Raw genomic sequence first — 16,086 nt, 5'->3', positions numbered from 1 at the left:
GGAGGCCCCATTTATTAATTGTTGTACTCAGTGTCTGTGCTACTGATGTTATATTTAGGAGGTAGCCTGTGCCCACGTGTTCAAGGCTACTTCCCACTTTCTCTTCTATCAGGTTCAGTGTAACCAGATTTATGTTGAGGTCTTTGATTCATTTGGACTTAGTTTTGTGCATGGCTATAGATATGGATCTATTTGAATTGACAGCTGGGGAGCCTACATGGGACTAAACTAGGCCCTCTGAATGTGGGTGACACTTGTGTGGCTTGATCTGTTTGTGGGGCCCCTGGCAGAGAGACCAGGACTTATCCCAGGTACAAGAGCGGGCTTTTTAGAGTCCATCTATGGTGGGATGCCTTGCTCAGCCTTGATCCAGGGAGGAGGGGCTTGGTCCTGCTCCAACTTGTTATGCCAGCCTGTGTTGACTACCCAAGGGAGGCCTTACCCCCTATGAGGAGGGATGGGGGGTGTAGTGGGGGAAAGGGGGGAGCAAGAGAAGGGGAGGGAGTGGTAACTGTGGTTGGGATATGAAATGAAAAAAAATTAAATACAATAAGATGTAAAAAAAAAAAAAAGAAAAGAAAAGCACCTGGAAATAGATCCTAGAGAGGAAGGTATTTCAACTTACTCATGGTAGAAACTGTCAGAGCAACGTCCAGCCAGCATTCAGTCGTCAATAAACAAAGTCCTTAGAGGACACCCTGCTGGGCTTTGGAAGGACCACAAGCATGAAAGCTAAGCCCTGTCCTTCCTGAAGCTTGGGACACTGACTCACTGAATGTCCTTGCTAATCTATCCCTCTCTGCATTTTCCTGTAAGGGGAGTGCAATGTTGGTCTGGTTGGCTTCAAAACCTTCCCTTTCTCAAAGGTTTCACTGCCCTTTGTTTCTAAGGAACCAGGTTGGTCTAGTGAGACGCTGGCTCCCAGGATCTGGTGGAAAGCTGGTATCTTGTTGCCAAGCAAGGTAGACAAACATAGTCTTCTCCATGGTTATGTCTCCAAGGGCAATCCGGGAAAACTACTGTTATTATGGCCATAAACCTTGAATGAGTGTCTGTTAAAGGTTTATTTTACAATGTTGTATGATATTTTGTTTGTGTTCTGACAAATAAAGCTTGCCTGAAAGGTCAGAGAAGCAGAGCAGCCAGCCACTAGAGAGACTTCCTACCTCTAGAAAATCTCAGACAGACTTTTGACTGTCATATACCAATCATAAAACACAAGTCTTCTCTGGGCGTGTATTTGCCAGCATTTCCTCTGTATCGGGGAACAGGGAGAGAGAGAATGAGCAGAACTAAAGGGTTGAGTCTTTACTCTGGATCTGATTGTAGTCTGAGCATGGAAGGCATGGGGGAATGAGCCTCATTTCCTGCCCCCACAGCAACCGGATCAGTGGGTGATCCTTGCAAAAGGCTTTGGAAAACACAACAAAGTCTGCAAGACTTAAAGCTGGTCCTTCATTTCTAGCTAGAAGAAGCATCCATGAAGTCTGAGGATGAGGGACCGTTTGACATAGAAATTGGCTTAGAGATTTAGACTTTGCCTCTCTATCACATACTCAGACAACATCAAAAGCCATCTCTGAAATTGATTTGAGAGCTGAAGTATATAACGTGCTTAGCTTTGCAGCTACCCCATAACAGATATGTAATAAATGTTCATCTTTAGTACTAACATAATTATTAGTACTCTCATTTATAACTCTAGTATGGGTATTAAAAACTTCATTCTCTTATTGAAATCTCTCAAGAATTCTGTGGAATAATTCTGCTCTGTCTGAATATGGCACCTCAAGGTACATGTGCTAACAATGACCACTGATAGTCCAACTTGAGATATGTCTCAATTATGAAAGAAATTCACATGCAATTTGAAGTCGTAGTGAACAAAAAAATCCCACAGATTTTTTATGTTGGTTGTATTTTGGTTAAAAGATACCAAATTAAATTCACAGTATTGTTAAAATTATTCTCACTCATTTAGCTTATCTTAAGATGGCTGCTGAGAAATTAAAGACACACATGTGACTAGCCTTATGTTTTGGTCAGATGGTGATCTTACCCATTAGTAGTAGTAATTACTCCATTTTCAACAGGAAATAAAACGAGGCCTAGTCAGGTGAAGTCACCAGCCCAACTAGTAAGCGTCAGGTTGGGAGTGTGGATAGTTTGTCTTTAAAGGCTGCGCTTTCTCTCATGCTTCCTGCTAAGCACCAGTGAACACAAACAGGAGAGTCAGATGTAAGAGCCCTGGGGGACCTTCCAGAAATTTCCAGTAGAGCAAGTAGTACAAGTCATGGTCAGGTGGTAGTGCCTAAGTGCATGATATCTATCTTGTGAGTCATGGACACACTCGTAGTTCTGGTTGTTCTCTGACACTATGCATTATCATACCATTGGGAAGAAAAATAAAAACAAAAGTGTGCATGCCACCTTGTGGAGAGCACTGTGTTCCCAGAACCCCACCATCCCTAGGCATGTTGATTTTACACATGTAATGAGCTCCATGAAAGCCCTTGCCTTCTGCGGAGCACTTACACTGCTGTTTCCTTATTGTGAGGCAAAGAATGAGAACCTCTGTGAAATTGACAAGTCTACTGCCTGAGGCTGGACCAGCAAGGGCAGAAGGAAAACCTTGTGTGTCTGCCAGGCCAGGGAGAGCTCTGCACTGGGCTCAGGTCTCAGCGGATTGCACGCTTGCATCTTAGGCTGCTGTTGTGAACTGGGCTTCAGTTTTGCCATCTCAACAAGTGTGCTGCCCGGGTAAAGCCACCCTGTCTCCTGATACGGGGTGGGGCTAGGGACATAGCCACTCCCTTGGCCATTCCTACTGCTGTCTGTGTTAGCCCACATTTCCAATGCAATATTGGCCCTAGGGTTCTGGCGGGAGCAAGAGGGGCGCACAGCCTGTCAGCATCACTTGAGATGGTAGCTAAGAGGCTCAAGGCTCAGGGGTCCCAACCTTTAAGAATGGCTCCCTCAGATCCTCCTTACTGTGCCACCCAGCGCCTCTGAGCCAACCTGCCTCATCACCGCCTCCTTCCCAGCTGGCCCTGAGCCTAATGGGATCTTGTTTGCTCATGTGCAAGGGTGTTGGAGGAATGTGGTCCCTCCTCCTCTTTCTCCCACTGACCTCAACAGCCCACCAGAGCACTGGAAGCAGAGTGGAGCTGAGTGACTGACGAGGCTGTGAAGGCTGTGAAGCCTGGGGTGGTACCCGCTCTGTACCGGCCTCATGTGATCACTAAAACTGCTTTGTTCTTATTGTGAAGCAATGAATGAGACTACTAACCTGCCTCAGAAAAGGCTAAATATGACGACATGTGTAATGCACGCTTAGTATGAGGTGCTCATGAATGTTTATTGCTGTCTGGTTGCCCATCACAAACCAATCCCACAGTGTGAGGTTCCACAGAAGCCTGTGGCTAGCAGCCATTGTCTGTCTGCCTGTCACTGGCTTCTGTCCTCAGGGAGGGAGCTGGAGCTGGTCAAGGCCGTGGTTGGAATCTGACCTCAGAGTACCCAGCCTCCTCCATTACTGCTGCTGCGCTGCCTGGCGTGGTAACTTCTCTACCTCCCTCCACTCACCCGCAAGAAGAGGCCGCCATGATGATGCCACCCTCCTCTCTAGGATTGTTCAGGAGTGTTGCGTGAGTTAGTTTACATAAAGGGCTTGTAGTTACACCTGACAGTATTCACACCTGACAGTATTCACACCTGACAGTATTCACAGCTGACAGTTATCCTTAGGAGGAAAACCAGAATCCTATAGGGCCCTTGAAAGAAACACTGTCCTTTGGTATTCTCACCTGGACACCTGTTTCCTGAGGCAGGTGGGAGGGGCCCGGGATACCCAGGCCACCACAGGTTCACATGCTCTGTGACCTTGTACCTGGACATACTGAAGTTGTTAGTTTTCTGCCATCTTCTATTAAAATTCTAAAAATGGACAATTCAGAGATCCTGGCTGAAAATACCCAGAGCTTTCACAGCAGCACCAAACAAACAAACAAACAAGAAATTGGAAATGCTAATACATGCTCTTTCAGTGCCTCCCCAGTGGTAAGGAAAACAGGACAAAGACATTTGACCCTTCCCCTTTGACCTTCATCTCGCAGCTCCAAGTCCGCCTTGGGATATTACAGACAAATGCAAAGATCCATTTAACCAACCATGTCTCACGTATGATATTTTTTTTTCCCCTAAAAAGTTACTCCTTACTCCCACCTGTCTTCCTAAAATATTTTCTGTTTCAATCCCAGATGCTCTTTTGAGGCCCTCCCTGCCTATGGAAAGGCCCCAGTACTCTGGAAAAACACTCCTTCCTCCCCTGGCTGGCTGGCTGTTTTTCCTGCCTTGATGAGTCACAAGTATCTTCCACATTAAGCACTGTCTCCCCTAGTTGAGTACTCTTTTGCCTCTGGGCCCTAAATATTCAAACTCAGCTTGAGGCATAGATACTCTGCTGCTAACACTGGCTCTTAGATCTGAGGCCCAAGCATTGTGTTTGTTTTGTTACTAGTAACTTCCCCCTCTGCCTAGTAATAGAGCTGAGATTTGAACTCAGCTTCCTGACCATAGGATATTCTAATTTTAAGCCCCGTTTGCCTTCTTGGCTTCTTATTGAGGAGTCATAAGAAGTTTTCTCCCTTTTCTGCCTGGATTGGCTTCATAGTCAAGGAGCTGGTGGCTTTTCTAAAACAAGCACGGAGCTGGTGTGTCTGTGTGTTGCTTTGAGAAGCCAGCACCCTCTGGCCCTGTCTCCACGCTTACCATCATTCTTGCAGGGCATGCTTTTCCTCCACGGGAGCCCGCTGAGGTCTCATGGCAACTTGAAACCTTCCAACTGCCTGGTAGATGGTCGTATGCAAGTGAAGCTGTCGGGATTTGGGTTGTGGGAGTTCAAGCATGGCTGCACACACAGGATCTACAACCGGAAGACCACCAACCATTCAGGTAGCCACTGGCAGATTTTAGACCCACTTGCTGTAGGTTAAATAGTCAAAGGGTGTTTGTCCATCTTTGCTTTATGATGCTGCCTTGAAGGGGACCCAAGGGTAGTTTTTCCTTTCTAGGTGATGGAGTGAAGTCGTTCAGTCCATCCGTGGAGAGTGAGAAAAGAAATCGCCGTAGGGGTGGCATGACTCCACGGTGTAAGGCCTGGGTTAGTGGACTGGTTTTCATCTTGCCTTAACCGGGCCCTGAAGCCACCACTGCTCTTCTCTGCTGTCATCTGTATTTTCCCATTTCCATTCCATGTCCGGTGTCGATGATAAGGTCTGCAAGGTTGTCCTAGTCAGGGTTACCATCGCTGTGATGAAACACCGTAACGGAAAGCAACTTGGGGAGGAAAGGGTTTAGTCAACTTATGCTTCCACAGTGCTGTTCATCATCAAAGGAAGTCAGGACAGGAACTCAAACAGGGCAGGAACCTGAAGGCAGGAGCTGATGCTGAAGCCATGGAGAAGTGCTGCTTACTGACTTGCTCCTCGTGGCTTGCTCAGCCTTCTTTCTTATAGAACCCAGGACCATCAGCCCAGGGATGACCTCACCCACCATGGACTGGGCCCTCCCTCATCAATCGCCAATGAAGAAAATGCCCTGCAGCCAAATCTTATGGTGCTTCAATCTTTTCAGATGACTCTAGCCTGTGTCAAGGTGACATAAACTAGCCAGCATAGAGGCTGTTCAAAGATAACTTAAGTCCAGGCATGCACTGTCTCTTAGGCCAGACATGCTTGAATTTTTTCTTTCATGACCCTTTTCATTCAAATTTTTACGTGACTCCAGGTGTATAGCTATATGCAGTAGGCACACAAATGAAACATTTACTGATTTTTATAAATCACATAAAATTTATTTTAACCAATTATTTGATTTACATATAAATTTATCATTTAGTAAATAGAAACCATCTATTGTATCATGGTACTGGGTAAACTATGATGAACTTATCTGAGAGCATTCTCCTTGGTTATTTTCTCCGTGGTCTTTCATATGGATATTGTGAGCTTTCCCAGGCAGATACTCATAGGGTCTGCCATCCTATAGCTCCTGCAGGATGGAAGGAGTTGGATGTAGCTTTTCATCAAAATGGCACCCATTGTCTTGCAGAACTCTACTGGACAGCCCCAGAGCTGTTGCGGCTTCAGGAGCTGCCCTGGTCTGGCACCCCACAAGGAGATGTTTTCAGTTTTGCTGTTCTCATGAGGGACTTGATCCACCAGCAAGCCCATGGGCCCTTTGATGACCTTGAGGAGGCTCCTGAAGGTAAAGCTGGAGTGTGCTGCTCATGAGAAAGGGAATAGGGGCTTGTGTGTGGGGAGTGGATGGAGGGATGGAGTGGGAGGGAAAGAAGAGATCAGGGGACAATAATCGGAAGGTACTACCTCTACTTTGCACACACACACACACACACACACACACACACACACACACACACTCATGCATGCAAAATTATTAAAAGAACAACAACAACAACAACAACAAAAGATTGGTCTTTAGACTATCATCCTATCCAATGACTTTCAAAGCCTGAAGTTTCTGTGAATGTAGGTGGTTTCTTTAAAACCAGACTCCAGTTTCTAATTACTAGCTCAATGAAAGGGTCTCAGAATGAGGGCAGTCCCAAGAGTAGTAGCTCAAGAGTCAGCCAGGCACTCCTGAATTTGGAGCCAAGCCAAATGCACACATGCCACTGGCTGAGTCCAGGTGGAGGCCGCCTTCAGTCCTGGAAGTCCACTCCCATCTGCTCTTGGCCACAGGGGTCTGAGTGCACCATGAGAAAACTCCGTGGCAGTCAATGTGTCCCTCATGGTAACAACTGCAGGCTGGTCACACGGGCCTGTGTCTTCACAGTTGTGTGCTTGGGTTATAGACAAATGGTTATCTATTTGCTTCTCATGCTTCCCTACAAATAAGCCAGGTTCTATTTGCATAGCAACCCAGTGATTCTCACATTCTACCCGGTGCTGGGATAGCCCAGAAGTTTGCTAAAGCACAGACTTGCTGCTCTCCCCTACTCTGGCCCAGGTGTCTGGCTCAGTAGGTCTGCAGTGATGCCTGAGACTATACACTTGCATCAGCATCCCTGCTAAGGCACATTTGAGAAGAACTGGTCTTGGTCCTCCTTGTCTTTGGACCAGCAGCAAGAGTAGCACCTGGAAACTTAAGCAGCTCTGTTTCGAGCCACTCTCCAGAGCTGTTGTGGAACTATGGAAACAGGCCCAGAGTATTTACTCCACCTCTCCACCCCAGGCCAGTGTCCTGCCTATTTGCCAAAGACAAAGAATGACTGCTTCAAAGTAGCTAATACACTGTAGAAGTGATGGGATGGAAACAGCAGGCTGCATGTTGCTAGGTAACAAGCCTACATCCTCTCAGGCATTGTTATTGTCTGATGGACTCTAAATCCAAGGCAGTGGACAGCCCAGCTGTCTCTATCTCGGCTCCAGAGGCTGTTGCTGTCCCTCAGGTTTGAGTTTTACTTTGGGATATAAAACATAATTGCTTAAAGTACATTTTTAAGGAATTGTTTCAGAATATATTTTAGGTATTAAAATGTAGACTTACAGGCATAGCTCATATGCAATTGTGTTTTGTTTGGTGTTAGAGACAGGATCTCATTATGCCACTCCGGCTGGCCTGGAACTCACTGTGTAGACCAGGCTGGCCTGCAACTTGAAGTGCTCAGTACTACACATCCCCTGCTCAGTACTAAACACCCCCTGCTCAGTACTACACATCCCCTGCTCAGTACTAAACACCCCTCTGCTCAGTACTACACAACCCTGCTCAGTATGAGAAACAGATCCTTCTCCAAGCAGCCCTGGCTTCTTCTTTAGATGGTGCTACCTGGGCAGTAAGTATGTTGTTTGCTCCTGGAGTATTGTTACTTCTGGAGTATTGTTACTTCCAGCCCCTCTTCAGCAGATGGGAGTGTAGCTGTGTGTAGAAACCCATAGGTACACAATGAGACACAGTAGACATCTGCATCTCTATGAGCTAAGCCTGAGTTCATAGTGATGTGGCCAACTTGACCTCACCACCACTGTGCTTCGCTCCAGTCTCCATCCTGTGACCTCCGCCTCCAGCAGTGTGAGCCTGGCTCCTGGACCTCACAAGAAGCAACAAGAACATGGCTGTGGGTGGAAGAACTGTGAACAGCTCCTTTTTATTTTATTTTTTTATTTCAGACATCATGTGGGCCCAGACCTTTCCTCCACCCTACTTCAGCAAAGTCACACACACACAGCACAGTTAAACCCTTTTCTTATGGCCTGGGTCCCACTTCCAGCATTCCTCACGTCCTGGTTGATGGTGTTACCAAATATTCAATGCCCTTGTGGCCACCGTAACAATGTCAAACAGAATATGAACCCCTCCTCCCCACTTACCTCCCCCCAACCTCCGCAACCCCCTACAAAACTCACAGCCGCCTCCAGACTATAATTTTGCTTTTCTAGACTTGATTAACAGACCACACGCGTACACACCCTCTTCCCACCAGCTCCTTCTACTGAGCGGTGTGCACTCAGTGTTCACTTCTGATGCTGCCGCATACATAATTTTTATATCAAAATATATGTGCATTGTTCTCCAAGTATTTCCTTCTTAAGAGGAGGGAATGGAATCCTTGACAAACGTTGGTGGGAGTCAATGGAGAAGCGGAAGGAAGCAGGGCTACAACACTGGGCAGTCAGGGAGATGGCAGCATTTGTTCATTACAATGGCCTTCATGAAGCAGAGGATATAAAATTGTATGGAGCACACTTTGGAGAGCTGGCACCACGTGCCTCTCCACTTGGGAGGTCAGCCAGAGAAGTGCTACTTTCAAAAGCCTTGGTTTGGAAACTGATGTGTCATGTTTCCATTGGACTGTTTAATTTTCTAGACGAATCTAGAACACTTACGCACATATCTAGATTGTCCTGGAATTCAAATATGTTGTTTATTTTAAACTTTGTTTTCAAATTGGTGGGTCCCATCACCATTTAGACGGCCTGGGTTGAGCGGCAAAGCTTTGTAGCTTGTTCATCCAAGCCCCAAATGATTTCAGAAATCATCAGCCGCATCAAAGACCCCAGGGCACCAGTTCCACTTCGACCATCCCTGTTGGGGGATAAAGGTGATGAAAAGATCGTCGCCCTGGTGAGGGCCTGCTGGGATGAGTCTCCCGAGCAAAGGCCCACCTTCCCTTCCATCAAGAAGACGTTACAAGAAGCCAGTCCCAGAGGGTGAGTCAACTGTGTCATCGGTTCTTCCGTCTAGTCTTTCAGCCAAAGGAAATTGAAAAATATCCACGGCTATGACAGGTTCCAGGTGGATCGTCTGTCTGTCCTTCCTTCTCCTCCCAACACTTCCCTTCTATTCCATTCCTTCCCTCCCCCTCTTCTCCTCCCCCCTCCTCTCCTGCCTCTCTTACTCATCTTCCCCCCCCACCCCCGTCATCACGTACCCATTTCATGTCCACCGTACACAAAGTATGTTCTACATGCTGGTTAAAGTGCAGTGATAGAGTCTTCACTTGCTTTGTGAACATGAATCAGACATGAATAATGTCACTGCTCACTGGGCCCATTCAGACATCTCTAATCAGTTCAGGCTCTCTTTCCCAGGGAGTTTGGACACTGTCTTAGTGTTCTTTCAACTGTTATTCCAAGGATCATAACTAACACTTGTGGTTGGACTACAGGATAAAAATCATTCCCCAACTTTAGATTATCACTCATTTATGTTATTCTACAGAGCTGAGGATCAAATCCGGGGCCTTGTGTGTCTGGGCAAGGGGATTCCACTGAGCTAACTGCCAATCTTATAATTGGCAATTGACTTTGGGTTAAGCTTGTCTCTCAAATCCATTTTTCAATAGCAGCTTCCTACATATTAGGCTGATGGTATCATTTCTAAAGAAGTATTTATTTATGTGTATGTGTGTGCCTTCTTAATTTATGTGAACCAAGTGACTGTGTCAGTGGATGCCAGAAGTTGGTGTCCAATTTCCTGGAACTGGAGTTAGAGACAGTTGTAAGCTGCCTTTTGGGTACTGGGAACCAAACCTGGGTCCTCTGCAAGAGCAGAAAGTGCTATTAACCACTGAGCCACCTCTTCAGCCCCATGATAGTATCCTCTCTCTCCCTCCCTCCCGCAACTCCTCCCTCCCTCTTTCCCTTCTTTCTTCCTTCCTTCCTTTCTCCTCCCCCTCTATTTTTTTAAATTTTATTTTGAGATAAGATTTACTGTGTAGCCCTGCCTGGCTTGGAACTCGCCGCATAGACCAAGCTGGTCTTGAACTCACAGAAGCTTGCCTGCATTTGCCTCCCCAGTTCTGGGATTAAAGGTGTATGCCACCACCCTGTAAGACAAATTGCTGAACAATCTTATTAATAATAAAAAAAAACAGAGCCAGATATTGGGGTGAAAGCTGAAAGATCAGAGAAATAGAACAAGCCACAGCCAACCTCACTTCACCAACTCCTCAGCCCCCAGAGAGAGCTACTTCCTGTCTACCCATGTCTGTATGCCTTTCTGTGCCCTGCTGTCTTACATCCTCTCTCCACCCAGCTACATCATTTTGCTCTTTGCACCCAGCTCTATCACTTCCTGTCTGTCTGTACAGACCTCCAGACCTCTATGGTTAACTACTGGTGGGACTTTAAAGGGGTGTACCACTATGCTTGGCTCTGTACCCAGTGTGGTCTTGAACTCAGAGATCCAGATGAATCTCTGCCTCCCAAATGCTAGGGTTAAGGGTGTGTGCCATCACTGCCTGACCTCTATGTTTAATATACTGGCTGGCTTTTCCCTCTGATCTCCATGCAAGCTTTACTTATTACTTATAAAATATCACCACACCACCCCAGGCTTGCAGGTATAATTTTTAATATGTTGAAAGTTTAATTCCCCAGAGGTAGCTTGAGGAGGCAGAAAGAGCTCTGGCCTGAAAGTGTCTACTTCTAATTTTTCCATTTAATTTGGCATCTTTAACGTAACAGCCTGTGTTCTTTTCCAGGTTACAACAGAACTTTTAATTTCTAGTTTTTATTTTATTTTAATTGATATATGAAATATTGATAGTAATCATATAAAATATGATGTTTCAAAATATATATTACTTGTCTTATGGTCCCAACATTAGGACAAACTTATTTCCTACCTGAGTCTTAGCCTTCTCATCTGAAAGGGGAGAGAGTTAGGTGATCTCTTAGGGGCATGCTGAAACGGAGTCTAGACACGATCCATGTTGAGCAATCTGAGAAATGCCCTGTTCTGCAATCTGTACTTTTTCACTTTGTTGTAACTGTGGCATGGAGCATGCTGGGAAGTGAGGAAGAGCCATCAAAGGCTGTTGATTGTCGGCTGGCCACAAGATTCACCTCTAGGCATTTTATACACATTAACTCCTGGAATGTCTGCTGGCTGTCAGATTCACTCCCTAGGCATTTTATATACATTAGCTCCCAGAATCCCCAGAAAACCACATGCAAGTTACATTTTTCAGATGGGTAAACTGAGGCTCAGGGCTGGACACAGTACCGTCTTCCTGTGAAGCTTTGCCAATGTTGTCAATTCACTGCTGCCATGGATTGTCCTTCCAGAACAAGACAGAAAGGAAGTGTTTTCCTGGGCTATGTGTCTGGGAGTTGTGGCTCCACTGTGGCCCTGAGCTCCTGGAAAAGGATGCTAACACCTGCCTTCTTTTAAAGCCATGTGAGCATCTTGGATAGCATGATGGGCAAGCTGGAAATGTATGCCAATCATCTGGAGGAAGTGGTGGAAGAGCGGACCTGCCAGCTGGTGACAGAGAAGAGGAAGGTTGAGAAACTCCTGTCCACCATGTTGCCAAGGTATTTGGGAGCAGTGGGTGGACAGGCCAAAAACAACACAAGGAAGAAGAAATCTGCTGTCTTAGCAGCTCCACACGAGGAGGGATAGTTCCACTGCTCTTTTTCTGAGAGAATATCAAGCTATGTAAAAGGGGACCAAGCAGGGGAGAAGTTATGGGTAGTGGGGTGGGCAGGGAATGAAGGAGGGAGGGAGGGAGGGAGGGAGGGAGGGAGGGAGGGAGGGAGGGAGAGAGAGAGAGAGAGAGAGAGAGAGAGAGAGAGAGAGAGAGAGAGAGAGAGAGAGAGAGAGAGGTGTATGCATGCAAAAGTTGGCAAATTGGCCCTCCTTATTAATGAAAATACAGGCAAACCTCCCGAGTCCACAGGAATGGAAGCTACTGTGTGGTTTACGTGGAGGATGGTGGATGCAGCAATAGGTACAGTCACTAGATGGCAGTCTAGCTTCATGTCTAACCGTTAATGCAACAACTGCTTGCCTGTGAAATCTTTGCTTAGTTCAATAAGTGCCCGAAGCATCAAATTCAATAATTACTTCGACTTTTGTTCTTTTTCATCGGTGCATTCTCTGGACACTGGGAAAATCATTTGCTGTTAAAATTTTTGTACATTTGAATGCCAAGTTGTAGATGTAACCAACCGTCTTATTAAATAAGAAACACAGAGCCAATACAGAGATGAAAGCCAAGAGATCAGAGCAACAGCTAAGAGCTAAAAACCTTACCCTTCACTGTCTCTGTTGCCCTACCTCTCCAGAAGAGACCTACTTCCTGTGTCTGTCTTTTTATAGAGTTTCTGTTCTGCCTTCTCATTGGTTATAAACCCAACCACATGACTGCCTCGTCACTGCCTATCTGTACAGACCTCCAGGTCTTCTATGGTTGGTATTGAGATTAAAGGCGTGTGTCTCCATGCTGCCTGTATTCTTGAACACACAGAGATCTACCTAGCTCTGCCTACCAAGTGCTGGGATTAAAGGTGTGCGCCACCACCACCCAGCTTCTGTGATGGCTTGCTATTAGCTCTGACCCCAGGCAACTTTATTTATTAACATACAAATCACATTTCAGTACAAATAAAATATCACTATACCAAGTAAAAAGTGGGAGTGGGGAATATTTATTTTAAGATAGGGTCTCAATATGTAGCCCTGGTTGCCTTGGAACTTCCTGTGTAGATAAGGCTGTCTTTGAACTCACAGGGATCCACCTGCCTCTGCCTCCCAAGTGCTGGGATTAAAGGCGTGGTCCCTCATATCTGTCTAGAGCAGTGCTTCTCAACCTGTGGGTTGTGACCCCCTTAGCAAACTGCTATCTCCAAAAAATTTACATTGTTATTCATAACAGTAACAAAATTACAGTTATGAAGTAGCAAAGAAAATAATTGTATGGTTGGGGTTACCACAACATGAGGAGCAGGACTCAAGGGTTGCAGCATTAGGAAGGCTGAGAACCGCTGGTCTGGAGCACAGGGGATTTGAATGCACTCATGATAAGAGGACGGTTGTTGAAGTGAAAGCACTGGTTTGTGGATTGGTGAGTGATTACATTCACTTCCACACGCGCGCACCAAGTCTCTACCATCAAACTCCATAGTCAACAGACAGGAATAGATGTTTTCAGTGAGAAAATGTTTTTAATGAAGCCATTTATGTGACTTGTCCCTGACCTCCACCCTCTCTTACAATTTATAACCACCACTTAAAGTATCTTTCTAGAGAAAATGCAAGTGAATAAATGCATGTCACCAGGCTCCCTCTGTGTGGTGAATTATTAGTGAAAACCTGGTCCACCAAAGCCAAAAGGTCTGTAGAAGGTTGGCTTTGCCCAGAACCGTGGGAGTGCAAACACACGCGACTTCGCTAAGAACTGTCCTTGCTCTGATTGCAGCTTCGTTGGTGAGCAGCTCATGGCTGGAAAGTCTGTGGAACCAGAGCATTTCGAGTCTGTCACCATATTTTTCTCTGACATTGTGGGATTCACAAAATTGTGCTCTCTCAGCTCCCCCTTGCAAGTGGTGAAACTCCTCAATGACCTGTACAGTTTGTTCGACTACACAATACAAACCCACGATGTGTACAAGGTGAGCTGTGACCTGTGCAGATTTCTTATCTGTTGTCTCGGGCTGACTGAGGACAGATCATATCTCAGTTCATCCCCATTCATGGTAGAGACTCGACATTTTGTTTCTGTTGTCTTCTTGGGAAGGGGCTTGATCAGTCCCAGATGTACATGCTTCTCCAAAGTCACTGTGTGGGGGCAGCAGGTGACTCAGTCACTAAAGTGGTTGCCTTGCAAGCTGGAAGACTTGAATTTGATCTCCAGAACCCACATAAAAATAAGCAGGGCTTCATAGTTCAAAGTTCTCAGCACTGGGGAGACAGAATCAGGTAGACTGCTGGATTCATGGGCCAAACGTCTTAATTGGTGAGTTCCAGGCCAATGAAAGGCCTTGGTGTTTCAAAAACCAAGGTGGGCAGCGCCTAAAAAAATGATAATTGAGATTTCCTCTTGCTTCCATCTACACGAACTCTCTCTCTCTCTCTCTCTCTCTCTCTCTCTCTCTCTCTCTCTCTCTCTCACACACACACACACACACACCATTGCTACCAATACTCTGTATCTTCACCCATTATTTTAATTTCACAGTAAACATGTTTGTAAAGAAACATTGGCCAGTACTGAACATGTGTCCTTCAGTTCCTGGGAAGCTTATAGTCACTACCTTTAGATCCTCTGTGAATCTTCCTTCTGTTGGTATAATCCTTAGTAATCCAGGGTGAAGGCAGACTCTTCAAATTTAGTCTGCCAGGATGCAGCTAAAGGGGAGATGGCAGCTATGACCTGTGGTGCTATTGTGTTCCCCAATATATCGTGCACCCTAATAAATTTATCTGGGGCCAGACAGAACAGCCACTAGACAGACATATTGGCCAGAAAATAGTGGCACTCACACCTTTAATCCTAGCCTTCTGGAGGCAGAGATCCATTCGGATCTCTGTGAGTTCAAAGCCACACTGGAAATAGCCAGGCATGGTGACTCACTCCTTTAATCCCAGGAAGTGATGGCAGAAAGCAGAAAGGTATATAAGATGTGAAAACCAGGAACTAGGCTGGTTAAGCTTTTAGGCTTTTAGCAGCAGTTCAGCTGAGATTCATTCTGGATGAGGACTCAGAGGCTTCCAGTCTGAGGAAACAGGATTAGCTGAGGAACTGGCAAGGTGAGGAAGCTGTGGCTTGTTCTGGTTCTCTGATCTTCCAGCATTCACCCCAATACCTTGCTCCAGGTTTATTTTCATTAATAAGACCTTCTAAGATTTGTGTAGCAATGACCTGCATGGTGCTACTCAAGGGGGCATCTAAACATGGTTCCCCAGAAAGAGAAGATGGAGGAGGACAGCAAAAGCAGCAGTGGTGACTTGGTGTGCATAGTGGTGCTGATGCTGCTCTGTGGGTCATTAGAACTCTTTCTGGGCAGGGTCAAATCACGGTTAAGGGAGTACTCTGTGTCTATGCCTCCATGTACCTGCTAGGCAGCCACACCAGTACCACCCTGCCCATGACTCCAGAACTCCTCCTCTACCTCTACTCATGTCCAGGGACAGACAAGGTTTGGGGGACACTGTGACCATATCCCTGAGTGGCAAATGCCAACTGGGCATCCCCTAGTATTCCCCATAAATGATGATGGGACAGAGAGCCTTTGGGAGCTGATCCCTACTCCTGCTCTGCCTAGGGTGGTGTCCCCTGGAATTTTCCTCCTAGCTTTCTCTCCACCAGGGCACTTGGCATGGGTGGCCATTACATCTGGTTTGTGTTGGTGAAGGTTGTTCTCAGGAGGGGACAGTGGCCTAGAACAGGGTCAGACGTGTTGATTTTTATAATTTGGGGGTCACCAGAAGAGAAGTGTTCCCACAGGCAGAAGTTTTCTATTATTTACTAATATAGTGGCCTTCCATACCTTCTTTGGGTTCTACTGGACACAACTGTGTCAGCAAAAGGCTGGAGCCTTGGGCTTCTAGTCTTCAGTTACTTCCATGCCAATGAGAACTCTGGACTCTGGTTTTATTAGGACTGGTGGAGAGGAGCACAGATTAGTGATCCAAATGTGTGTATAAGTGAGTGCATTTTGAATGGTATGTATGTGTTTCTAAGTCCTTGTGTGGTGTGAGGACATTTCGGGTTGGCTAATAATGAACTCTGTTTGAGAGATCCACTGGATCCTTGAGGATTTATGTGACTTGTAA

At 46.0% G+C, this 16,086-nt stretch overlaps 1 protein-coding gene across 1 annotated transcript in view; it reads left to right on the top strand.

Annotated features, from left to right (window-relative positions):
- Window positions 1–16,086, top strand: part of LOC102924232 (guanylate cyclase 2G-like) — a 53,260-nt gene that overhangs the window by 30,346 nt on the left and 6,828 nt on the right. The window contains exons 17-21 of the mRNA XM_042265356.2: window positions 4,785–4,953; window positions 6,112–6,267; window positions 9,056–9,233; window positions 11,703–11,843; window positions 13,730–13,922. Coding sequence (XP_042121290.2) covers window positions 4,785–4,953; window positions 6,112–6,267; window positions 9,056–9,233; window positions 11,703–11,843; window positions 13,730–13,922 — 837 coding nt within the window. The remainder of the gene's footprint in view (window positions 1–4,784; window positions 4,954–6,111; window positions 6,268–9,055; window positions 9,234–11,702; window positions 11,844–13,729; window positions 13,923–16,086) is intronic.

This window comes from Peromyscus maniculatus, chromosome 1 (genome assembly GCF_049852395.1).
Source record: "Peromyscus maniculatus bairdii isolate BWxNUB_F1_BW_parent chromosome 1, HU_Pman_BW_mat_3.1, whole genome shotgun sequence".
In the NCBI taxonomy this organism is placed as follows: domain Eukaryota; kingdom Metazoa; phylum Chordata; class Mammalia; order Rodentia; family Cricetidae; genus Peromyscus; species Peromyscus maniculatus.
The sequence above is the reverse complement of the archived record's forward strand: the minus strand, read 5'-3'. Positions and strand labels throughout refer to the sequence as shown.